General features: G+C 37.4%; 1 protein-coding gene across 1 annotated transcript; it reads left to right on the top strand.

Annotated features, from left to right (window-relative positions):
* The first annotated feature begins 15,437 nt into the window (after positions 1-15,437).
* On the top strand, positions 15,438-25,598 carry Spam1 (sperm adhesion molecule 1). Its single transcript, NM_053967.2, has 4 exons — positions 15,438-15,572; positions 20,716-21,857; positions 22,680-22,769; positions 24,864-25,598. Exons 2-4 carry the CDS (start codon positions 20,904-20,906, stop codon positions 25,356-25,358), a joined length of 1,539 nt encoding a protein of 512 aa, NP_446419.1. The 5' UTR covers positions 15,438-15,572; positions 20,716-20,903; the 3' UTR covers positions 25,359-25,598.
* The last annotated feature ends 1,778 nt before the right edge of the window (positions 25,599-27,376 follow it).

Here is a 27,376-nt window from a genome sequence, read left to right on the forward strand (position 1 = left end):
ACTTGACCTAGCTGTTCCCTTTCTCGCGCTGGGTAAGAACTGATGCTTCTTCCTTAATACCTCTGGGGTGGTGGGAGAAAACATGAGTAAGAACAAGACCAGTGTATCTTCACTGGATGGTTCCACAGAAGAGGAGGATCAGGGATGGTTCCAAATCAATATCAAGATTCACCAATACCTTTTGACTGATAGTCTCATGGCTTGTCCTCCTCTACCACTGAAAAGGCTTTTTTTTTTTTTTTTTTGATTTTGTATTTCTGGCCCCTGTGCATACCTTTTAACAAAACTTATTGATTCTCGCTTCCAAATTATGAAATGGGCACCTTTGTGAGTGTGTGTGTGTGTGTGTGTGTGTGTGTGTGTGTGTGTTTAATTTCTGAAACAAAACACTGCCAAAATATAATTGAAGGAGAGGAGATTGGGGCAGGGAGTCTATTACAGTTTGGAAGACTTTGTTAGTTTTATCCATAGCAATGAAAGCTCGGCTTGAAAATCTCTACATTTTGACATATAAAGGGGTTTGCAACCCCATATGAAGAATAACAATATCAGCAAACCAGACCCCCCAGAACTCCCATGGATCAAGCCATCATCCCAAGAGAATACAGGGATGGACCTATGACTCCATCCACATATGTAACAGAGGATGGCCTTGTGGGACATCAATGGGAGGAGAGGCCCTTGGTCCTGTGAAGGCTTGATGCCCCAGTGCAGGGAAATGCCGGGGCGGGGAGGTGGGTGTGGGTGGGTGGAAGGGGGAGCACCCCCACAGAAACAGGGGGAGGAGGGCTGGGATGGGGGATTTTGGAGGAGAAGTCAGAAAAGGGGATAACATTTAAAATGTAAATTAAAAACGCAATTAAAAACCCAAACAAACAGAAAAAAACAGACGCTCAAACCCCACATTCAAAAATGACCCAGACGCTCAGACCCCACCCTGCTTGAGGTGGTTTACGTCTTCAAAAGAAGCCAGTTTCAACCATTTTTAAACCTCCCAACACTACAACCAGCTGGGGACCAAGTATCCAGACACATGAGCCCGAGAAGAAAGATTTCACATTTCCTCTGTAAGAGCTATTATACACCAACTGCTCTTATTAATGATGTACTTATCAGTTTCCCCTGGCTAATCTACTGCTTTGTTATACTTAGCATCAGATGGAGCCTGATAAGCGTTCCGAGGTTTTCACACCTGGCCCATGGGCAGTAGTGATCCGAGAGGGCAAGGTTTCTTGGTCCTGCTTCCTGACAGGTGGCAGAGCCCTGGACATTGGAGCAAAGGCATCTCATTCAGCAAGAACTATTGATTTATAGAACCAAGCCATCATGTTGCCTTGTGACTGTTTCAAAGTCCTGAGTTTTAGAGAAGAAAGGTTAGAGTATGTAGGTAGAAAGGCAGAAGTCAGCAGGAGGCTGTCCAGGCCGATCTGTTCTCTTTATGGTTTTCGATATCCCGATGAGTTAGTTATGGAGTTCCATATGAGTGTGATTACGTCTTCTGGTGACTAAAATGCCTCTTTGTAGTTAGACGTCCTTGAAGCTGCAGTTAGAATGTTCCCACTGTATCAGAAATTAGGCTATAGGACTCTCCCATCGACTATTCATGCATTATCAATGAGTATCCTGAGAAGCAGGTGAAGGATTTTAGTGCACGAGAAAAATCAGAAAAAAGGGGATGCCAAGGTGGGGGACGTAACGATGATACCTGAATGGGAAGGGGACTGTGAGAGACTTCTGAGCCTCCTCTAATGCTCTTCTCTGCCTTTAATCAGTCTCTTCAAGAGCCTGGGGGACACTGTCAGGTTGTGTTGCTAAGTAAATTTCTGCCCAAACTGTCTGTATCTTGCTCAATTTTTTTCTTTTGGACTCCTTTTCAGTAGCAACATGACACACAAATGGAAAATTACATACCGGGCCTCATGTATTTAGTCAAATAAATATTGTGTACAGTTATCTTCAACCTATGACTGTCAGGTATACAGGAAAAAATAAATTTAACGTTTTGGTTTGGGTTTCATCCAAGAAATCTCACTGTATGCATACAAATAACAAAACACCTTGCAATATAAAGTAAAATCTAGGAACCAAAACACTTGAGATATAAAAATATATGATATAAATTATAATGTTATAAAAATCTATCAAAGAAGATCAAGAGTTGGAAAAATGGAAAAATAATTGTAATAAATCAGAAATATCAGACTCAGAAAGCAGGATTTAATGAACTGGGATCTAATGGTTATTAGGCCTTGTCTTTGATGTTAGTAGTCCAAATGTAGTAATATAGATTATGTTCAAAGGAATCCTTAAGGCAGACTGTAGACGGGGAAAACAGAATCTAAGTCACCTCAGGAAGGGTAGTCATAGTGTATCAGAACACTTGACACTGAGAAGTAAAAACCAGGCCACAGAAAGGAACTGACATCAGGGTGGGCAGAAGTGTGAGAAGTCATGGGTGGACAGGAACCTAGAAAGAGCAGCACATAAGCTGCGGCTGTCAAAGATTTATGGGAAAGCCACAACATCATTTCTAGGTGAGAAAGTAAGGCACTTGAGGAACTCGCTACTATAAATAGGCCTTTGGAAAGTTTTCTATCATTCCCTAAATTTTTCTAGTGCCAGAATATGGAGGCAGGGGACCTGAGAGGGGGAGCGATCTCTGCTTCGTCTGTAAATATATTCTGTTGAGTCCCAATGGTCATTAGAGTTACAATGGACTGCAAACATTGATGGTATCAGACACCAACATTTCTTGTGGACAGCCTGGCTTTGGTCAAAGATTTTGGTTTTGTTCTTTGTTTGCAGGCTCCCTTTGTCCATTCGATTCCATTCTATCTTTTACTTTGTGCCTTCTGGATTCCTCTTTCCTAGAGCTTTAAACTTTAAAACCCAGTGCTAGCTGAAAACAGTTCTTGTATCATTCAAGACAGCTCATTTGTTTAGATTTTAATAGAGTCCTGTCCTGTGGCCCTACCTGTATTGGAACTCACTATGTACAACAGACTCACTTTTGATTTTCACCCACCCCACTTTCTTTGCTTCCTCAGTACTGGGGTTATAGGTGTGTACCAATTGATTCAAGATGAGCTTTAAGATAGAGCAGATTACTTGAGGGCCCACCTGGCTTGACCCCAATTGGCTTATCTTCCTCACCTGAGATACTGAACTAAGCCCTTTAGAAATGAATTAGTGGAAGAGAAGTCCTTCTGATGTTTGGGGCCAAAGGATGAGACAGATTTGCTTACCCCAAGGTAAAAAGAAGTAAAATGTTTTCTGCAAAATGTAATAACCCTTGTGTCTATTTCATGAGGTATTAGGGTGTACATAACAGTGTATTTTCTGCGATTCATAGGCATTTATTAAGTATAAAACTGCTATTAGATACGACCTTCAGGACACTAGCTGCCCGGCAACTGTATTTACAATTAAGCTTGTGCCTTTTGAAAGTTTTTGTTTGTTTGTTTGTTTGTTTTATACTCTGTGAAACTTCCTCCATACCTCTTTTTATTTTTTTAATGTATTTTATTTTGCTGTGCTTATTTGAAAGCAAAGGACTAGATATTATAAAGCTCTTGTCTCTATTTGATGTTCTTCCAACAGCCTAAACATACCAACATCCCAATAAAATCCCTGGATATTTTCCCAGCCATCTTCCCCAGTCTGTTCAAAGTTTCTTTCTTTCTTCTTTTTTTTTCATCTTTATTAACTTGAATATTTCTTATTTACATTTCAATTGTTATTCCCTTTCCCGGTTTCTGGGCCAACATCCCCCAACCCCTTTCCCTCCCCTTCTCTATGGGTGTTCCCCTCCCCATCTTCCCCCCATTACTACCCTCCCCCGAACAATCACGTTCACTGGGGGTTCAGTCTTAGCAGGACCCAGGGCTTCCCCTTCCACTGGTGCTCTTACTAGGCTATTCATTGCTACCTATGAGGTCAGACCAGAGTCCAGGGTTAGTCCATGTCTAGTCTCACAGTTTCCTTCTTTTCTGTCTTCTGCTTGGTGAGTTTCAGGGACTCTTCTCTGTCATTACCTAGTCAGATTCTCGCCTGTTGATCCCAAGCTTCTTCCTTAGTTCTTCCTTAGTTGATCCCAAGTTCTTTCCTTAGCTTCTGTCTCAGGTGAGAATACCTGGAGGAGGCTCCTGCACTGTCCTCTTCCTGCTGAGAAAGAAACAAAAACCAAAAATAAAGTCTTACCTTGATTTCTCTCTCCTAAGAAACAGGGTCATTCAATTTTTATGCAGTCATGGGCAGAGAGGCAGAGAGAAGTATGGATTTTAAAACATCCTTAGAATGGCATTGTGAGATTGAAGTTGTGCTTCATCTTCCTTTTGGTATAGTACCTGCTGTAAACTTATTCTAGAATGAGTGTGCTGCTTACTGATGATAGCTTATATCTTATACATGTAAAAGATACGTTAATAGACAAAGCACATTCGTTTGGCTTTTTTCTGAAGAGCAATGCTAATGATTGCTTTTATAAATTTTGTTCACTGGTCTCTCTTTCCTTTTGTGAAACACAAGCACAATCAAATGGTAATAATTATGTTTGTCTGTCAGCCTGTCTGTCAATCTGTCTGTCTTTTGACCAAATACTCTACAAGAAAAAAAAATTAGGGATGAAGCACTTATTTTATTTACAATTTGAGATATACTCTATTATGGTAGGGAGGCCTTGTGACTGTTACAATCACATTGTATTCAGAGTCAGGAGAATGTGAAGAATGCTGGCCTAAGCTGATTTTCTCTCTTTCTCTTTATAAATTCAATCAAGTATCACAACATATAGAATGGTACTGCCCAACTTCAGGATGAGTCTTTCCATTGCAATCAACCCAATCTAGGAACTACCTCATCACATGACTAGAGCTTTATCCCCCAGATGTTTCTAGAAACTGTCATGGTTACAATAACTGTTAGCCATCACAAACCTACCCTTTATCAACTTGACACTTTTAAATCATAACCTTCCCCCTCTTGTCTCCATAAGGACTTCACTATCAACCAATGCAAAATACATTCAATATAACAGTTGAAGACCACCCCTCTCCCCAACTTTTAACAATGCTGTACAAAAGCTCATAGTTTTAAACAAAACTCAAAATTCAAAGTCTCTTATGCAGGTCAAGCAATCTTTTTGCTGTAAGCCCAATTATTTCAGCTAATACACTACAACACAGAGTTAAATATTCCCATCCCAAAAGGAAGGAATATGCACATAGCAAGAGAATATTGGATCAAAACAAGACCAAAATACAGTAGAAAAATACCAAATTTCACAACTCTGTCTAGGAGCTTATGATAGAATCATCTGGACTCTAATGGCTTAGATCAGTCCATTTTCCTAGATATGCCCTTGCTTTACCTATAGCCTTTCTCTGTATGGTTTAATCCAATGCCCTTATGTTTACTCTATGATAATCCCATAGTCTTTGAGTCTTTGATATTCCAGCATGTCCATTCTATCTAACACAGACTTTGTCTACATAGCTACATACAGTGCAATCTCAGGTCAACTTTGTAGTGATTCTATTTTGGCATACACTCCTTGGTCTTAGTGGCCTTTAGGAACCTTGGCACAAACTTCCACATTGCATCTTTCATGCTTGTAAAACCAAGTTCTACTGACTGCTTGATATAAGTAGCCTCGAAACATAATCACAACTGTACCAGTCTTTGGTAGTGATCCTAGGAACATACTTCCCTAGGGGGTTATTTTTGAGCATCCAATCACATAGGCATAATTTTCAAATTATTTGTTTGCTTGTAAATGCTTTCTGTTTTTTCGAAATAGAGCTTTTAAAGGGTATGGATCCTTCAAAGCATCTTTTCTATTTTTTTCAATGCAGAACAAGGTGATTTTTTTTATCAGTTTTTTTTAAATTTAAATTTCAAATGTTATTCCCTTTCCTGGTTTCCCATCCATAAACCTCCTATCCCATCTCCCCTTCCCCTTCTTCTATGAGGATTTTACCCCATCCAACCACCTACCCCTTCTTGCATCTCCTGACATTCCCCTACACTGGGGCATTGAGCCTTGGCAGGACTAAAGGCTTCTCCTTCCATCGGTGTCCAACAAGGCCATCCTCTGCTACATATGCAGCTGGAGCCATGGATCTTTGGATAGTGGTTTAGTCTCCGGGAGCTCTGGTTGGTTGGTATTGCTCTTATGGGGTGGCAAACACTTTTAGTTCCTTCAGTCCTTTCTCTAACACCTCTGATGGGGACCCTGTTCTCAGTTCAATGGTTGACTGTGAGCATTTGCCTCTGTATTTGTCACGCTCTGACAGCCTCTCAGGAGACAGCTATATCAGGCTCCTGTCAGCATGTACCTCTTGGCATCAGCAATATCATCTGCGTTTAGTGGCTGTATGTATAGGTAGGGGCTGGATCCCCAGGTGGGGCAAGCTCTGAATGGTCTTTCCTTCAGTCTCTGCTCCAAACTTTGTCTCTGTATCTCCTATGAATATGTTTATTCCTCCTTCTATGAAGGAGTGAAGCATCTACACTTTGGTCATCCTTCTTCTTGAGCTTCATGTGGTCTGTGGATTGAATATTGGGTAACCTGAGCTTTTGGGCTAATAATCACTTATCAGTGAGTGCATACCATGTGTGTTTTCTTTTTGTGACAGGGTTACCTCACTCAGGATGACATTTTCTAGTTCCATCCATTTCCCTATGAATTTTATGAAGTCATTGTTTTTAATAGCTGAGTAACATGTATAACATGTGTAACACATTTTATGTGTCCATTCCTCTGTTGAAGGACATCTGGGTTCTTTCCAGCTCCTGGCTACTATAAATAAGGCTGCTATGAACATGGTAGAGTATGTGTCCTTGTTATATGTTGGAGCATCTGTTGGGCATATGCCCAGGAGTGGTATAGTTGGGTCCTCAGTTAGTACTACGTCCAATTTTCTGAGGAACTTCAGACTGATTTCCAGAGTGGTTGTACCAGCTTGCAATCCCACCAACAATGGAGGAGTGTTCCTCTTTCTCCCCATGTTTGCCAGCATCTGTTGTCATGTGAATTTCTGAACTTTTCCATCTTGACTGGTGTGAGGTTGAATTTCAGGGTTGTTTTGATTTGCATTTCTCTGATAACTAAGGATGTTGAACATTTCTTGAGGTATTTCTCAGCCATTAAATATTCCTCAGCTAAGAATTCTTTGTTTAGTTCTGTATCCTGCTTTTTAATAGGGTTATTTGATTCTCTGGAGTCTAACTTCTTCAGTTCTTTGTATATATTGGATATTAGCCCTCTATCAGATGTAAGATTGGTGAAGATCTTTTCCCAATCTGTCGGTTGCTGTTTTGTTCTAATGACAGTGTACTTTGCCTTACAGAAGCTTTGAAGTTTTATGAGGTCCCATTTGTCGATTCTTGATCTTAGAGCATAAGCCATTGGTGTTCTATTCAAAAAAATTTCCCCAGTGCCCGTGTATTCCAGGGTCTTCCCCAACTTTTCTTCTATTAGTTTAAGTGTATCTGGTCTTATGTGGAGGTCCATGGTCCAATTACATTTGAGTTTTGTACATGGTGATGAGAATGGATCAAGTTGCATTTGTCTACATGCTGACTGCCAGTTGAACCAGCATAATTTGTTGAAAATGCTATCTTTTTCACTCTGGATGGTTTAGGCACCTTTGTCATAGATCAAGTGACCATAGGTATGTGGGTTCATTTCTGGGTCTTCAATTCTATTCCATTGATCTACCTGCCTGTCTATGTACTGATACCATACAATTTTATCACTATTGCTTTGTAATACTGCTTGAAGTCAGGGATTGTGTTTCCCCCACTTCTTTTATTGTTGAGGATAGTTTTTGCTATCCTGGGTTTTTTATTATTCCAAATGAATTTGCAAATTGTTCTTTCTAACTCTATGAAGAATTGGATTGGAATTTTGATGGGGATTGCATTGAATCAGTAGATTGCTTTTGGCAAAATGGCCATTTTTACTATAATATTCCTGTCAATCCATGAGCATGAGAGGTCTTTTCATCTTCTGAGATCTTTTTCGATTCTTTCTTCAGAGACTTGAAGTTCTTGTCATACAGATCTTTCACTTGCTTGGTTAGAGTCACACTGAGGTATTTGATGTTACTTGCGACTATTGTCAGAAGTGTTACTTCCATAATTTCTTTCTCAGCCTATTTTTCCTTTGAGTAGAGAAAGGCTACTGATTTGTTTGAGTTAATTTTATACACAACCACTTTGCTGAGGTTGTTTATCAGGTTAAGTAGTTTTCAGGCGGAACTTTTGGGGTAACTTAAGTAGACTATCCTATCATCCGTAAATAATGATATTTTGACTTCTTCCTTTCCAGTTTGTATTCCTTTGAGATCATTTTGTTGTCTGATTGCTCTGACTAAGACCTTGAGTACTATATTGAATAGGTAAAGAGAGTGGGCAGCCTTGTCCAGTCCCTGGTTTTAGTGGGATTGCTTCAAGTTACTCTCCATTAGCTTGATGTTGGCTACTGGTTTGCTGTATATTGCTTTTGTATAGTTCTTTTTGTTTCTACTTGGTTGATTTCAGCCCTGAGTTTGATTCTTTCCTGCCTTCTACTCCTCCAGGGTGTATTTTCTTCTTTTTGTTCTAGAGCTTTTAGGTGTGCTGTCAAGCTGCTGACATATGCTCTTTCCTGTTTCTTTCTGCAGGCACTCAGCGCTATGAGTTTTCCTCTTAGCACAGCTTTCATTGTGTCCCATAAGTTTGCGTATGTTGTGCCTTCATTTTCATTAAATTTTAAAAAGTCTTTAATTTCTTTCTTTCTTTATTCTTTGACCAAGTTATCATTGAGTAGAGTTTCCAAGTGCTTGTGGGCTTACTGTCACTTTTGCTGTTATTGAAGACCAGCCTTGTTCCCTGGTGATCTGATAAAATGGTTGGTATTATTTCAATTTTTTTGTATCTGTTTAGGCCTGTTTTGTGACCAATTATGTGGTCAGTTTTGGAGAAGGTACCATGAGAAGGCGCTGAGAAGAGGGTATATCTTTTGTTTCAGGATGAAATATTCTGTAGATATCTGTTATATCCATTTGGTTCATAACTTCTGTTAGTTTCTCTGTTTTGTTTCTATTTCTATGATCTGTCCATTGATGAGTGTGGGGTATTGAAGTCTCCCACTATTATTGTGAGAAGTGTAATGTGTGCTTTGAGCTTTAGCAAGGTTTCTTTTATGAATGTATGTGCCCATGGATTAGGAGCATAGATATTCTGCATTGAGAGTTCATCTTGGTGGATTTTTCCTTTGATGAATATGAAGTGTCCTGCCTTATGTTTTTTTGGTAACTTTTGGTTGAAAGTTGATTTTATTCACTATTAGAATGGCTACTCCAGTTTTTTCTTGGGACCATTTCCTTGGAAAATTGTTTTCCAGCCTTTTACTCTGAGGTAGTGTCTGTCTTTGTCACTGAGGTGTGTTTCTTCTATGCAGTAAAATGCTGGGTCCTCTTTACATATCTAGTCTGTTAGTCTATGTCTTTTTCTTGGGGAATTGAGTCCATTGATGTTAAGAAATATTAAGGAATATTGATTGTTGTTTTCTTTTATTTTTGTTGTTAGAGCCGTGGAATTATGTTTTTTGCGGCTCTTTTCTTTTTTTTTTACATTTTATTATTTTTTTTATTAACTTGAGTAGTTCTTATATACATTTCGAGTGTTATTCCCTTTCCCGGTATCCGGGCAAACATCCCCCTCCCCCCTCCCCTTCCTTATGGGTGTTCCCCTCCCAACCCTCCCTCCATTGCCGCCCTCCCCCCACCAGTCTAGTTCACTGGGGGTTCAGTCTTAGCAGGACCCAGGGCTTCCCCTTCCACTGGTGCTCTTACTAGGATATTCATTGCTACCTATGAGGTCAGAGTCCAGGGTCAGTCCATGTATAGTCTTTAGGTAGTGGCTTAGTCCCTGGAAGCTCTGGTTGCTTGGCATTGTTGTACATATGGGGTCTCGAGCCCCTTCAAGCTCTTCCAGTTCTTTCTCTGATTCCTTCAACGGGGGTCCTATTCTCAGTTCAGTGGTTTGCTGCTGGCATTCGCCTCTGTATTTGCTGTATTCTGGCTGTGTCTCTCAGGAGCGATCTACATCCGGCTCCTGTCGGTCTGCACTTCTTTGCTTCATCCATCTTGTCTAATTGGGTGACTGTATATGTATGGGCCACATGTGGGGCAGGCTCTGAATGGGTGTTCCTTCAGTCTCTGTTTTAATCTTTGTTTGCGGCTCTTTTCTTTTGGGTTTGTTGCAAGATTACTTTCTTGATTTTTCTAGGGTGTAGTTTCCCTCCTTGTGTTGGAGTTTTCCATGTATTATCATTTGTAGGGCTGGATTTGCGGAAAGATATTGTGTAAATTTGGTTTTGTCCTGGAATATTTTGGTTTCTCCATCTATGTTAATTGAGAGTTTTACTGGTTATAGTAGCCTGGGCTGGCATTTGCATTCTGTTAGTGTCTGTATAACATCTGTCCAGGATTTTTTGGCTTTCACAGTCTCTGGCGAGAAGACTGGTGTAATTCTGATAGATCTGCCTTTATATGTTACTTGACCTTTTTCCCTTGCTGCTTTTAATATTCTTTCTTTGTTTTGTGCATTTGTTTTTTTGACTATTATGTGATAGGAGGAATTTCTTTTCTTGTCCAATATATTTGGAATTCTGTAGGCTTCTTGAATGTTTATGGACATCTCTTCCCATAGGTTAGGGAAGTTTTCTTCTATGAGTTTATTGAAGATATTACTGGTCCTTTAAGTTGGGAATCTTCATTCTCTTCTATACCCATTATCCTTATATTTGATTTTCTCATTGTGTCATGGATTTCCTGGATGTTTTGGGTTAGGAGTTTTTTATGTTTTACATTATCTTTGACTGTTGTGTTGATATTTTCTATGGTATGTTCTGCCCCTGAGATTCTCTCTTCTATCTCTTGTATTCTGTTGATGATGCCACATCTATGGCTCCTTATCTCTTTCCTAGATTTTCTATCTCCAGGATTATCTCCCTTTTTGATTTCTTTATTGTTTCTATTTCCACTTTTTAGGTCCTCAACGGTTTTGTTCAATTCCTTCACCTGTTTGGTTATGTTTTCCTATAAGTTTTTTTTTTTTAACGGATTTTTGTGTTTCCTCTTTAAGGGCTTCTACCTGTTTATCTGTGGTATCCTGTATTTCTTTAAGGGAGTTATTTATGTCCTTCTTAAAGCCCTTTATTATAATCATGAGATGTGATTTTTAAATCCAAATCTTGCTTTTTTTGGTGTGCTACGATATCCAGTATTTGTTTTGGTGGGAGAACTGGGCTCTGATGATGCCAAGTAGTCTTGGTTTCTGTTGTTTAGTTTCCTGAACTTGCCTCTAGCCAACTGGTTATCTCTGGTGCTAGCTGTTCTTGCTCTCACTGATAGTTGCTTGACCACCTGTATGCCTATGTGTCAGCACTCCTGGAGACTGGTTTTCTCCCAGTGGTATCTGGGTATAGAGAACTGTGGACTGGGTCAATTCTGGTTGCAGGCAGAAACTGGTAGAATCCTGTCCCAGTCTACCCCTAGACTGTGTCCTGAAGGCTCCTAGGGGATTTTCTTGGGCCAGGAATGTGAGCAGTAGTGGTGGTCTCCCTGGTGTTTCAGGATTGTCTATAATTCTGAGATTCCAGCTTTCTCCCCAGTAGGATCTGCGTACAGAGAGCTGTGGAATCAGGTCAGCTCCAGGAGCAGGTGGAAACTAGAAGGATCCTGTTCCATACTGCTCCTGGGTTCTTGTGTCCTGAGGTTTCCAGGTGGGTCCCTGGGAGCAGAAGTGGTTGTCTTACCTCTGCTCTCAGGTGTGTTAGTGCTCTTGGACTTTCTGCTCCGGGCACAGGTGGAGACAGGAAGGATCCTGTCCCTGACTGTTCCTAAGTTCCTGTGTCCAGAGGGCTCCAGGCAGGTTCCTCTTGGCCAGAAATGTGGGCAAAAGTGGTTTCTCTCCTATGCTCTCAGAATTGTCTGCACTTTTCAAAGTCCAGCTCTCTCTCTCACAGGAACTGGGTACAGAGAGCTGTAGGACTGGGTTAAACTCCTGGTAATTCTTTTAATAGTAGTAATCTATTCAAAACCTACTACTATTTTTTTCAATATTCACTTTGTAACTTTAAACTCTTAGCTTGTTCCATTCAACTGAGATGTTTATTAATTTTTCTGGTCTACTTTTTTCTCTTCTCTCTGTAGGCTCATAGATACATAAGCACTAGCTATGACAGATCCTGGATATACTTTGTTTTGAGATTTCAAAGCAAACAAGATAATCCTTTGTTTTTTTTTTAACTCAGTCACACTCAAATTCTCAGGCCATCTCCAGAATACTGTCACAGTCTCAACCAGAATTCAGGAAGAAGACTTCTAGTCAAGTCCCTGATTGAGTGTTGTTTATTTTCTGAAACCCTCTGACCTATAGCTTTCTTACTATACCTGTCTTCTAGGATCTGACTAGAATGGACCACTAAGCTCTGCTACATTATATTAGGATGTCACTAGCCAGTACCATGTAACAAAGCAACAGTGATCCAATTCTTGGTACTAATTTTATGTATTTGTTACTTTAATTATTTCTGTGATAAAACCTCTGACATGTGCAACTTAAGAAGAATTCTGTTCGCTTTACAGTTTGAGGGTAGAGTCCTTTGTGGGGGAAGGCATGGCAGTGGGAGCATGAGACTCCTGAAGTACTGGGTCTGCATGAGGAAATCAGAGCAATGGAAGCTGCTGTACAGGCTGTTCTCTACCCAGTCTCCAACTCTGCCCCACCAATTGGTGCCACTCAAATCTGTTGTGGGTCTTTCCACCTCTGTTAGTTCACTCTAGAACCTCCCTCACAAACAAGCCCAGAGACTTCTCTACTAAGTGACTCCAGATATTGTAATTTGGATAGTTCATATTATATCATGCCCGTGTTTGGTAAGGCTAATATAAAAACACCCAATATTATAAAACAAAAACCTTTGGATTCTACATCCAAAATACTTTGCTACTATTTGCCTTAAATGTTATTTATTTGAATTTACGTATTCTATCAATCCACTTAGAAGAACAGATTTTTTTAAAAAGAAGTTACATCTTAAAGAACAGAAGGCCATTGAGGGAAGACTACCTAAAGCCCAACCTTGAAGAGGTTCCCTCTTATGTTCCCTCTCAAAGTTGCCGAGTAGCCAAATGAATGCAATCCATACAAAGGTTGAGTCAGTCTGATGTGTTGAACAAGTCCTGATCCATTATATCTTCCTCATAAGGTTGCCTCTGAGGACCACAAAGTATGGTTCTCAGAACCATGATTAGGGCTCAACCTCATCAGATCTCAGAACCATGAGTAGGGCCTAGCCTCATCAGATCTGTTCTCCTGTGGCATACATTTCCTGAAATGTTAATTTCTAGCAAAACAAACTCTTAATGGATTAAGTTCAAAGATTAACTTATAAAACATTCCTGAGTAGGCTTTACTTTTTTAAAATTAATTTATTATTTAACTATATTTATTTATTTTTATTAAAAAATAGTTCTTTTTACATAGTGTATTCTGCTGTCACTTCCCCCTCCAACTCCTCCCAGATCTTTCTCACATACCTAACTTCATACTGTCTCTTTTTCTTCCTCTCTTTAAAAAACAGAAGAGTGAAAAACCTTCAAACTAACAACAACAACAACAACAACAACAACAACAACACACACACATAAAGAAGAAACAAAACAAAAAAACCCGGAGCCCACTAAAACCAAAATCAAAATATATAAGCAAAAGATCAATAATATAAAAAAATGTCCAAATAAAGGAATTTGAGACTCAAAGTCTACAAAAATTGTTTGAAATTTGTTTAGTGTTGGGTATCTATTGCTGGTCATGGGGCCTACCTTGAAGTGGGTTGGATATACCTAGTGAGACTGCATTGGCGAAAACTAAGCCTTCCTCATGTTAATTGGAGATAGCTTCTCAGTTAGGGGTGGGAGCCCATTTCTACTCCTCTTTCTTAGTACTTGGACCCTATCTGGCTTGAACATGTACAAGCCCTATGCGATGCTCCCATAGTCTTTATGGATTCCTATATTTGTCTGTCCTGTTGTATCTGGAAGACACTATTTCCTTGGAGTCATCTCATCCCCTCTGGCTCTTATAATCTTTCCATCGCTTCTTACACGCAGCTCTTTTACCCTTGAGGGGAAGGATTTTTGATGGAGACGTCCCATTAAGACTGAGTGTTCCATAAATCTCTATGGGTCTTCCTGTCTACTACAAGAAGAACCTTCTCTGATGAGCAAGGCAGAGATCCTCCACTGGATGTGCAATGGGTAAAGATCTTTTCCCATTCTGTGTCCTGCCACTTTGTGATAATGTCCTTTGTTATACAGAAGAGGAAGTTTTATTTTTCATTCATGGTACTGTCTTATATATAGAAGATGGTAGGGGCAAGGGACACTCTTACTAACAATATAATGATTTATTGTTTTATTAGATTTATTATTGTTTATTAGATTTATTCAGCACTTTCTATGTGTCAGTTATAAGAGAGGAGAAATAAGTATAATTTTATACCTGTTTAAGGTTCTACATCTAGGAATTGAATGGAAAGAAGGCAGATTAATAGAAGAAAAATAGGTAAGGCAAGTTACCTCTCTGGCCAACTCCAGAACTTTGATCTTTTAATGTATGTATTTTAGTATTAGGCAGCCTAGTCAGTAGGATAGCTAAATTATTTCGTGTTATATGAGTTGCATGATGTATCTGTATGTTTAGTCAAGACATACTAAGTACACTTTAGAAGAACTTGGGTCTTAATCAAGAATTTGAAGTGTAGCCCGTGAAACAATCATAGGGTTTTAATTGCATTAGTGTCCTGCTTTGTGAACTAGAAAAGTCAAGTCTACATTCCATAAAAGCAAAACATAATCTTCCACTGTCATCTTATGAACAGGAAACAGATATGTTTCACTGGAGATTTTTCTAGGCATGAAGGTTTCAACAGGAGGAAAGGTAGCAGAATGCTACTCTCTGATCACAAATGCTATCCAGTTTCAACCAACCCTTTAACAGTAGTTCTACTAGATGCTCGCTGTATCTAGTACGAATTGTAGGGATGAAAGCTAATTACATAATGCTTCATGCTACCTACATGCTGCAATTTCTATCAGAGGGATTAGTTTATATGACATGGGCTTGGGTTGTGTGGTTTTTGTGATTGATTCAGAGAACAATACAGTTAGAAGGAGAGTCATATGTTTGAAAGCTGACTAAATTGAGAAAAGTAGTTATCAGTCAGACTTCATAGGAAAGGAGAGAACCTTAAAACTTTTGTTAGGAAGGGATAATTGAAGGAAGTGGGGAAAGGGGTGGTCTGTGAACTTGGGAGAATCAATTCACTTTGTGATGTCATCTGCTTCTAGAACCTTGGAATTTGCATGACATCCAACCTATAAAGTCCTCTGTAGACCTTGCCTTGGTCTAGGTCGCTTGAGTAGATTTAGGTTGACCATGACTCACATGAATTAAGATTTTCTTTTGTTATGATGGAGATGCAGATGGTAGGCAAGTGATTCTAAGTTTCCAGCAAGGTAATAGTATACGTGCTTTATTATAAATTTCTTGATATTCATTTTTTTAGGTGAAAGTGATGAAAATTGTCACTTAATGGAAGGTATATTTTTCTAACTGATGATATTACCCTACTGTGTTTCAGTTCTCATAATTTGCAAGTGGTAGTGTCAAATTATCCATTTAAATCCCTTAAAAATTCGTTTAACTCAGGAACTCAAAATTCAAAGATGCTGTTAATTAAAAGATTTCTTTAAATCTATTCTAGAAAATTTTTATTTATGCCTCATAATTGAAATTCAGAGTTTTATAAGGATCAATGTAATCAATCCCCTAGATCATCTAAGTACAACTAACTGAGTTTTTAATATAAGCTTATTTCTATATTTAAGATATTATGTTCTATTTGTCACAATTCTTGACATTGTTATAGGACAGAAAACTAATATGAATATCACAGATGATTTTGGTACAAGTGTTTTATACATGGCAAAAGTGAGTTCTTTAGACAAATTCAATCCATAAACAATGTCAAAGTAAGGAATGATATCAATTTCTAAAATATTTCACTGACATAATGGAAGCATGGTTATCTGAATTTATATTTATTCCATCTATCAAACATCCAGACAGCAAACAAAGAGTAGGAATTGCCAAGGATAGAAGATAAGTCTATAAAATCAAGTAGTGTGTCTTTACAGCACTGGGAGAATTGGGGATTCTCTCAGGTGCGTTGATTACAAGAAATGTAGTGATATTCATAAATGATGAATAGTGAAGAAATTTGGTCCCAGTGTGAATGCTAGGGTAGAATCAATTGCCTTTTATACCTTAGCCTACCATGGTTTGAAACATCATAGCAATTTAATGTCCATGTGTGATTGGAATGTCAGAAGAGATTAGAAATTCATAGGTTTCTAGGTGCTAATACCAACATGACAGACTCTAAAAGTGCAGATGAGATAGAACAAGGGGAGAGGGTTCCTCTTCAGCAAGTAAGCCCCCTCCAGTAACAACTTTGCTTTAGTTGTCCATACTCTACAGGCAGAGCTCTGGGAGGCTGATGTAGTAATAGCATCTTGCCTTTTGCTGACTCTGTGTCTCCAAGTGTTACCTGTAACTTGTGGAGTAAGCAGTCTGTCTTAGGCAGTGGTAACTCATTTTGTTAGACCCAAAGCAAAAGAAAGAAGCTTTATCTTGTCTCTGAAATTCTGTATATGTGGGTCATGATAACTTGATTTACTGACAGGTAAATAGGAGGAAGTCTAAACATTCCTCAGTATTTTTCACATACATAGGAAACTCTATAAAAAAAAACCCTGTAAAGCAGTGGTTCTCATCTTTCTTAATGCTACAGCCCTTCAATTCAGTTTCTCATGTTATGGGGACTTGCAACCCTAAAAAATATTTTTGTTGCTATTTAATAACTATAAGTTTGCTACTATTATGAACGATAATGGTTTATTTTTTTGAGATAAAGGTTTGCTAAAATACTTGAGAGACTCTGCTCTAATATCTAATATCTAATATCTAATGGGGGGAGGATGGGGAGGGGATCACCCATAGAGAAGGGGAGGGGGAGGGGTTAGGGGGATGTTGGCCCAGAAACCAGGAAAGAGAATAACAATGGAAATGTAAAGAAGAAATACCCAAGTTAATAAAGATGAAAAAAAAAAGAAATATCTACAACCAAGATCCTAATAGGTTTTTAAAGAAAGATTCATTATGAAGAACAAATGAAACCAGTGAAAATTTCTAAAGGAAGGAATGTGTGGCATATGACCAGAAGGCATATGTAGAAACTATTTGACAATAAAGGACATGAAGTATGTTTGTTAGTACTGGTTCACTTTAACAGTCACCCAGTCTCAACTTATGAGACATATTCTTAGTACAAAGAAGATAGCCTCATTATGATAGATATTTTGTTTTGGGATAGATCAGAAAGCTCTTTTCACATGCATTCAATCAATTTTCATTAGCTTAAAATGCCATATCATTATGTTTTAGGGTGTTGTATTATGAATTTCTTTAAAACTATTACCCCAAGAGGTTTATATATATTCTTATAATATCATAAGGGACCTTATATATAGTTTTTTGTAATCCATATATATATTTATATATAGATTATATGTAATCCATATATATAGTTCTTTATAATTCATATATTATATATACATATAATATATGAATATATATTATATGGATAATCCATGTATAGTAGATTATAAAAACTATAGGTTTATAGATATATTATATATGGATTATATATATAATGTGGTTTTTATGTATTTTATGTACTTATATATTTTATATATTATTTAGTTTTTATATATTTTACATATAATATATAGTATATGTAAAGTATGGTTTTTCAAGATAGGGTTTCTCTGTGTAGCCCTAGTTGTCTTGGAACATGCTCTGTGAAGCTGGCCTTGAACTCACAGAGATCTGCTGGCCTCTGGCTCCCAAGTGCTGAGCTTAAAGGTGTGTGCCACCACTGCTCACCTGTATAAGCTATATATTGTAGTTAAATATGTAAAGGAAAACATGTAAAATGCAGCAAGGTTGCAAATTTTGAGTAAGCTGACTGAGAATTGAGTCTAACTGTATGCCTCTTGGTTCTACCTAGAAAATTCAATTGCTTTGTGCAGTATGGGTATTACAGATATTAGTTAAAGAATACTCAGATAAGAGTTTCTGGTTGCTAAAGAGATTAAGTTGAAGACAATAAATAACCTGCCTGTGCACAATTAATTAGAGTGGCTTTTTATTTTAGGATGCACATTAAAATGTTTCAAGTTCCAAAAATATTGTCTATCGAACTGGTTTATACTGTACATACATATACATTCACTTGTAGTCAGTATAAACAAAATAATATATAACTATGACATTGTTGTATATAAATTGTGTCATATATTCCAAGAATTCCCCTTCTTTGATAGAGAAAGATAAGACTTTTTTCCAAAGCTGTTGTTCCATACCAACTATGATGAGATTGAGTTCCACCAAGAGATAAAGGAGAGTATCAGTTTATAGGCAATTATTAGCTCTTTTTTTGGTCTAATCTCATTTTAAATAGATATCAATGCTTCCACCATGCCTATGCCATAAAGTCACTATCAAACTTTGATAGAATTTGGGGATTCTCAGGTCATAGAGGACCTTGTGAAGATTCTTGAATGGAGGTTCACTTGGGAAAGTATGAAGCTTTGACCAGCTTCTCTTACCGATTGATCCTATGTATCTCCCTACTCTTGTACTTTGAAGCATCACTTATGACAATCTGCTAAATCTGTTCCCTGAAGTTCTGTGTTTAAGGAAAGTAAGAAAGCCCAGAGAGAGAGCTGTGGGAAACTTAATGTTTTACCGAGTTGGTCAAAATCACCTGCATTCTGTGGCTGCCTCTTGATGGGGAAAAGAAATTCTGTACTGAGCTATTAGCACAGAAGCTCTGCGTCTGAGGATCTACAGGGTCAGAGTTACATTGGGTTTGAGAATACCTAATTGTTGTCTGTCTTAGAACTCATTGTTTGTAGGTAAAGAGAGACCTTCACACTTTTTAAGGTCACAGAAGTCTTCTGTGTTGGATGTGACATGAGAGTGGGAGTTAATGGATTCTTTGTTTTCCTAACACAGGATCACTGAAAGTGCCCATATGATTACAGCCTCATTATTTATCCACCGCACTGGTGCTTGGCACTCTATCCCATTCTGTCCTAACTTATCCTCACTCTACTTAAATCTACTTCTGTTATTCATTTTTCCTCATGTGCTCATTAAGAGCTATGAAAATGAATTTTGGTAGGAACATGACATATAGTTGTGACTTTCAATTTTGAAAAAGTACAAAGGGTGGGACTTACTATTACTTTCGTATGTATGTATGTATGTATGTATGTATGTATGTATGTATGTATGTAATGGTTTTCTAGTTAGATTCATCCAGAAGGGTTCTCAGGTTCAGGAGCTGATTAAGCACTCCTGCCAAAGAGGTTACTTCATTGTTCCATTCTTTGTCCACATGAAACATATGATCTTTGTTGAGGTTAAGACAAAACAAAGTAATAGTCTCTTGTGGGCAAGATTAAGGGATAATTTAACTAATGTAGAACCTCCCTCTGTTTTAATCTCTGATTCTTACCTCAGACCATTTCATTGCTGTCACACTTCAGTGTCATCCATCAGAATGACAACACAGTCTTGCTTTCTGAAACAGTATTTAAAGATCAGAATTCCTCTCATATTTTTATTTAACAAGTTTAGAGTCAATCAAGAGTCATTTGTTAATTTTAACAGCGAGAGGACATCTTTGTAAGATTTGATTTGGCAGTATCCTAAGGGGATAATAAACTTATATTCAATTATTATATTACTTGTGGGGAAAAATGACTTTTCCTCTCTCTTGTACTGTCCCCGACAGAAGAGTAATAATAAAGTGGGAAGAAAGAACAAGCATTAGAAACAGTGATGGTTGAGGTCCACATCATAAAAAAAAATAAAAGAAAGAAAAAAAGAAAAAAAGAAACAGGGATGGTGGTAGACAAATAATCCCAGGGATTTGAGAGGCTGAGGTACAAGGATTATGAGTTCCAGGATATCCAGGGAACTTAACAATACCATGACCTAATAAATGAGTCAATGGATGATCAAACAAACAAATTACTGGAAATCTAACTCATTTGAATGTTTTCCTAGCATATGCAAGGACTTAGGCTCATTTCCCAATACCACCCTCACATTTACATACACAGTCATAAAAGAACTATAAAAAAGTATTTTTCTTCAAATTCTGTGAAAGGTTGTTTTAAAAAATTGGCAGATCACGACAGAGTGGTTTTTCACAAACAGTAAATACAAATTTACATCCCTTTAACTGGTATTTTCTAAAATATTGATAGATAACATACCCTATATATCTGGAAATGAAGTAAGAAAAATAAATACATTCAGTTTTCTGTGGGATCAGGAATGATTTTGGCAGATAAGTGTTGACTATTACAGTTTATCATTACAAGGGAAAAAACTTATTGCTTTAAATACTTCAAATAAAGTCTTCTACCTTTTGAAATTAATTTAAACTCCTTGCATAAATTGGAATTGCTAAAGCTCTCACGTGACTACAGAGAATTTCATATTTGTCTTTTTTTTTTTCAGTTCTGGATGTTTTAACTTGCCGCAAGATATTCCTGAAACGTAACACAAGAAGAAGAATCTTCTGTGTAAATTAGTCACATACTTTATTCTCCCACATGTCACAATCCTTCTAATCTATTGCATCAAATTCTGGACAGACTGAAGTATATAAGAAGAAATAAGTGCTTACATAGTAATTATTCTCCGTAATGGGAGAGTTGCAATTTAAGTGGCTCTTTTGGAGGAGCTTTGCTGAGTCTGGGGGCACATTCCAAACAGTGTTAATCTTTCTTTTCATTCCATATTCCTTGACTGTGGATTATAGGGCAACACCAGTTCTGTCAGATACAACTTTCGTTTGGGTCTGGAATGTTCCAACTGAAGCTTGTGTAGAAAACGTTACTGAACCAATAGATCTGAGCTTCTTCTCTTTAATTGGAAGCCCCCGGAAAACTGCCATAGGGCAGCCTGTCACATTATTTTATGTTGATCGACTTGGTAACTATCCTCACATAGATGCACAGCAAACAGAACATCATGGAGGAATACCTCAGAAGGGGGATTTGACAACTCATTTGGTGAAAGCTAAGGAAGACGTAGAGCGTTACATACCAACAGACAAACTGGGTTTAGCTATCATTGACTGGGAAGAATGGAGGCCTACCTGGATGAGAAACTGGACACCTAAGGATATTTACAGGAATAAGTCTATTGAATTGGTCCAGGCAGCTGATCCAGCAATTAATATCACAGAAGCTACTGTGAGAGCCAAAGCACAATTTGAAGGGGCAGCTAAAGAGTTTATGGAAGGGACTTTAAAATTGGGGAAACATATTCGACCAAAGCACTTATGGGGTTTTTATCTATTTCCTGATTGTTATAACAATAAATTTCAAGTCGATAACTATGATGGCCAATGCCCTGATGTGGAAAAGAAACGAAACGATGATCTTGACTGGCTATGGAAAGAAAGCACGGGCCTTTACCCATCTGTCTATTTGAAGAAAGATTTGAAGTCGAGTCGAAAAGCAACCCTTTATGTCCGCTACCGAGTTTTAGAATCTATCAGAGTGTCCAAAGTTTCAGATGAATCGAATCCAGTTCCAATTTTTGTCTATATCCGTCTTGTTTTCACTGATCATGTCTCTGAATACCTTCTAGAGGTAAACAAATGATTCTTGATGTATTTATACATGATGTTTACTGGAAATTAATGTTTTTAAAGGACATATAGTTCAGAATGTAATCAGTATGGTCTCCAAAAGAGGTAGAATTACTACATTTTTAGTGCTTATTGTAATTATATGACCTGTTAGAGACCATGGAGAATCATAAAATATAGACATTTTAACTTTTGTTTTTATTTCATGGATATTGCCAGTAGAAGTAATTATGATAATAGCCTTTTTTTCCCTTTAAAATAGTAAAGAAAGCCCAAAGAGTCAGATCCACCAACTCAAGAACATATAGGGCTGGACCTAGGTCTCTCCATATATATATATATATATATATATATATATATATATATATATATATATATATATATATATATATATATAGCAGATGTGCAGCTTGGTCTTCATGTAGGTCCCAAACAACTGGAACAGGAGCTATCCTAAAAGGTGTTGCCTGTACGTGGGATATGTTCTTCTAGCTGGGCTGCCTTGTCTGATCTCAGTGGGAGAGGAAGAACCTAGCCTGGCAGAGACTTGAAGTACTATGGTGTGTGGAGGGCCACACCTGCTCAGAATATAAGGAGAAGAGGGAATGGGGGAAGGGTAGGAGGAGGTGACCAGGAGGTGGTGACCAGGAGGGAACAGTCAGCGGGATGTAAAGTGAATAAGTTAAAAAATATTAAAAACAGATTTAAAGGGTGCAAAAATATTTAAAGTATTATTGTTGGATTAACATGCTTGCTTTGTTGATGTTGTCCTGTGTAAATGATTCCATTGTTACTTCCTGCTAACTCTTATAACCTTTGCCAGGATGATCTTGTGAATACAATTGGTGAAATTGTTGCTCAGGGTACCTCTGGAATTATAATATGGGATGCTATGTCTTTAGCACAACGTTCGGTAAGTTGAATTGGTTGGAAGTAGATGAAATAATTTTATCCTTTGGAGATGGTGTTAAGAGAAGTATTCTGTTAAGTACTGTCTATGTTAAGTACTCTCGTGGGCAAACAGTAGATGCTCAGAATTTGCCAAATCGAGTTGTGCTGCATCTCTTATTATGAAGTAGAAAATGTATTTGTCTTCCAGTGGTGAGAAATAGCCAGCCTTATCTTATATAAAACTTGAATATTTAATATTCAGGAATTTTTGTGAGTCATCATTATTAAAATTAATGAATAAAAAGTCACAATAAGGGGTTGGGGATTTAGCTCAGTGATAGAGCGCTTGCCTAGCAAGCGCAAGGCCCTGGGTTCGGTCCCCAGCTCTGGAAAAAAAAAAAAGAAAAAAAAGAATGAAAAAAAAGTCACAATAAGATACATTGTGTTAAAACCCAAAATAACTAATGCTCAAAATATGCCAGCTGTTTTACTTCATGTGTACCTTAATGCCTGAGGTTGTATATATCTGTTGTATCTGCACGGGTTGAACACTCTAGAATAGATGCTACTCACTTTATATGCTTATGCTATAAAGCAGGAGTGTTCTCAGTTCCTAACTCTGCATTTAGTATAATTGCTTGGTAACGTTGTAGGTATAATTATATAGTAGTTTTTAGATTGAAAGTGTATATCTTTCCATAATGTACATATAAAACTATCATCAAATCATCTTTCTCTAGTATGCCTTTTGTTTAACTCTTGTCTTTTTGTTTGCCTGACTGATGATGGTTGACTGAGGGTCATTTCTGTCTTCTAGAGGTCTTGGGCTTTTTAAGGTTCTGGATCTTCTGTTATAGAGTTAGTAGTAGTGATTCATTTTTTATTTACTTATATATTTTAGATTATATATATACACAAAATCTATATAGATATAGAAAAGTATATAGATTTCTTAGATTGTTATAATTCTATTTCAACCTTCCCTTTTCTCCCTGCAAAACTTCCCAAATACCCTTTCCCATTCATTAATATTAATCTATTTTTCCAATTAATTGTTGACACACACATATTTCTAAATATAACCCACTTAGTCTACATAATGTTCCTTCTATGTATGTTTTCATAGTTTTATGTAGCATATGTTGGTTGGCCATTATTTGCTATGTTGCTGAGGTTGATCTTGAACTCCTGATAGAAGGTTCTCTAGGGACTAGAGGGCAGATATATTTGCCAGGAAAATACTGACTAACAATAGAATGTCAGATCAAGGAAAATAGCAAATGTAGATTCAAATCAGAGCTGCCAGGATTCTCTATCAGTTTTTTGGCAATGTGCTACCACAGTCAGCCCATTTAGTAGAACTTTTCATTGTGAGAGACTAGGACTGTCTTCTATTTATTTTAAAGGCTAATATTCAAGTTTTAGAACACAGTACTGTTAAGATGGATTACTTCTGCTTCTTATCACTGTAATCTACAGTTTGTCAAAGAATTGTCTTTATACATGCTTGACTCTATATCATTTTAGTCATCAGTCTTGGAGCTATATATAATGATATATAAATTCATCTGACAAGAGTTTTTGTTTCAACTCTCTATGACTGAGAGTTAACTGAGGATGTGGTAGATACTATACCTATTTATAATTTATCTTCACAATAACTCTGTGAGGCAGGTTTCAAAATCATCACTAATTTACAAGTGATGGAACCAAATAACTAGTTTTTCTGAAGTGATCCAGAGAACAAACTAAGATTTAGAAAGGTTGTGAGATACCCTAGGTTGGCAGATATGGTCATTAATGAAGGTGGTACTATTATCGGACAAGTTAACCTCAAAGCCCATAGTCTTAACAGCTATAACACTCTATTCCTTTGATTAATTTATGAATTATTGGGGAAAATGAAGGCTAGGATAACTTAAACCTCAACTAATCAATTCTTCAGTAGCCCAATAAACTTACACATTACAAACTAGTTGCTTGTTAAAGAGAAGAAGTATGTCCTATCACTTGGTAAGTCAAATGTTTCATTCGTCCTTAAGAGTTACTTACTATATTATATCTGTTCATAGAAGAACTTGTGCCTTATTATGCTGACTGTCTTATTATTTTACAGGCAGGTTGCCCAATCCTACGTCAATACATGAAGACAACCCTGAATCCATACATAGTCAATGTCACCCTAGCAGCCAAAATGTGCAGTCAAACACTTTGTAAGGAGAAAGGCATGTGTTCGAGAAAAACAGAAAGTTCAGATGCATATCTTCACTTGGATCCAAGTAGTTTTTCTATTAATGTAACAGAAGCTGGAAAGTATGAAGTTCTTGGCAAGCCCGAGGTTAAAGACTTGGAATACTTTTCTGAACATTTTAAATGCAGCTGTTTTAGCAAAATGACATGTGAGGAGACATCTGATATGCGAAGTATACAAGATGTGAATGTGTGCATGGGTGACAATGTTTGTATAAAAGCCACGCTAGGACCCAACTCAGCATTCCACCTCCTACCTGGCAAAGGCCTCCTCCTTATGACAACACTTGCTCACATCTTGCACCATCTACCACATGATATTTTTGTTTTTCCGTGGAAGATGCTAGTCAGTACTCCTTAGTTTTCTCTATCCAGAGCATTTGCTATATTATTTTTTTGCAGGCCTCGGTAATTTGGGATTATGAATGTGATTCTATTTTGCAAAAGCAATTCAATTTTAATAATCAAGATTCTATTTTTGAGTTTCAAAGACAAATTATATACTCTTCCACCAAAGACTGATTGCAAGCAAGGCTACTGAACTTAGAGATTATTTTTTGTTTAAAGAGAATGAAAACTGAATAAAATAACTAACTATAAATTGGTGTACTCTCAATAGTCTGTCATTGCTTTAAATATAACTAAATAAATATGAAGATAAAAAAACTTCTGTGCTTTTTTAAGAAATGGAATGCCTCAAGTCTATTCGTTTACTTATAGTACTATGGTTTTCAGTTACTTCATTTTGAAAATTTTTTATAACTGTTTTACAGATAGCTCAGTCCAAAATGATAATTCTATTTTTGTATATGATTTAATATTTTCAGTATTTAGCTTTATAAAGTACTCTAATTTTCTTGTCATTCTTGTCAAGTTTAATTTCTGTGTCTGAAAATGCTTATTACATCAATCCTTTGCCTGTCTTATAATATTTAAGGAACATTATCATCCAGGTGTGCTGGGAAGATCAGTGAATTAACTCTGAAACATTTTGTTCCAATTAATGATTGCAATGGTAGTGAATGGGAAGTGTTCCCTTACCACCTGGGCTTTCTCAAACTCTGCAGTCTCTGTCATCTGGGAGCAGAAATCTAATAGCTGGAATGGCACCTCATGTCTTATCATCTCCTTCCTCAAACACAAATTCAGTTTTCATATTCAGTATTACTGAGTCCAGGTGATGTAGTGTATTCTTAACTATCAGTGAGTTTGCTATACATCTGAAGATGAAAGAAATAAACGTTGGAAAGATGACATAATGTGTTTTCTATGCTATGACAAAGGGCTCCAATGTGCAAAGAAGAATTTGGTGTTGTCAGAGATTCCTGAAGGACATGATGTCAAAGTTATTTTAAAAGATTAGTAGTTACTAGGCCATAGAAAAAGAGTACATGGAATATACTAATAAATGTAGTGTTAAGCAAATATCTGAACAACGTAACTTTTGTGACCCACACTGAAAATTTGGGACTTTATGGTGAAGATAATTCTACTTCTTTGGGTGTTCTCCATTTCCTGAACTCACACACAACATTATGTATCTATTTCTCCCCACCCCACTACTGTCCATGAGGACATGGATATTATCTAATTATTACACTTATATTTATATTGTGATAAGCAGTACCTGATACTTCACACTAGTCTGTTGAATGTTTATTGACTGAATAAAAGCTAATGGGAACTTAGCACAAGACTATGAATTTGGGAATGATTGGGGCCAACTTACATGACTGGAAGCTTAGCTTCCACTGCTCTTACAATTCTATTTTTAAACCAATGAATACATCAGTTAAACAGTTTTTGGTAATGACTGGGAGAGGACAGGATATATAGATTGGTTTATCAGAATGTGAGGTAGAATGGAGCTAGAAAAGCAAAATGTATGATCCAAATTTTATATTCTTAAGCTTTTTTTATTATTACAAATAGTTTCTCTCATAAAATACATCCCAACTACAGTTTCTCTTCCCTCTGCTGTAGAAGTCTGGTCTGGTTGTACCTCCCAGACTCATGCTCCTAAAACTAAGGCTCAAAATATATTTACAAATACATTGGCCATATAGCTAGTCTCTTCTCTGACTAGATCATAACTTTTAAAATAACCCATTTATTTTAATCTACACTTTGCTGTGTGCTTGGTTACCTGTGGCTAGGCAACATGCATCTGTCTCATCACATCTTCTAGGGTGAATCTCCCACCTGGCACTATCCCAGAATCCTTTCTGCCTTCCAGATGTTCCACCCCCTATTTCCTGCCTAAGTCATAGGCCATCAGTTTCATTATTTACAGGTACCATATCCATATAGACATAAGAGATTCTCCCTACAGATATATGGACAGGTTTATCGAAATGTAAAGTAGGATGGAGTTGCAAT

Source organism: Rattus norvegicus, chromosome 4 (genome assembly GCF_021556685.1).
Source record: "Rattus norvegicus strain SHRSP/BbbUtx chromosome 4, alternate assembly SHRSP_T2T, whole genome shotgun sequence".
Classification (NCBI taxonomy): Eukaryota; Metazoa; Chordata; class Mammalia; order Rodentia; family Muridae; genus Rattus; species Rattus norvegicus.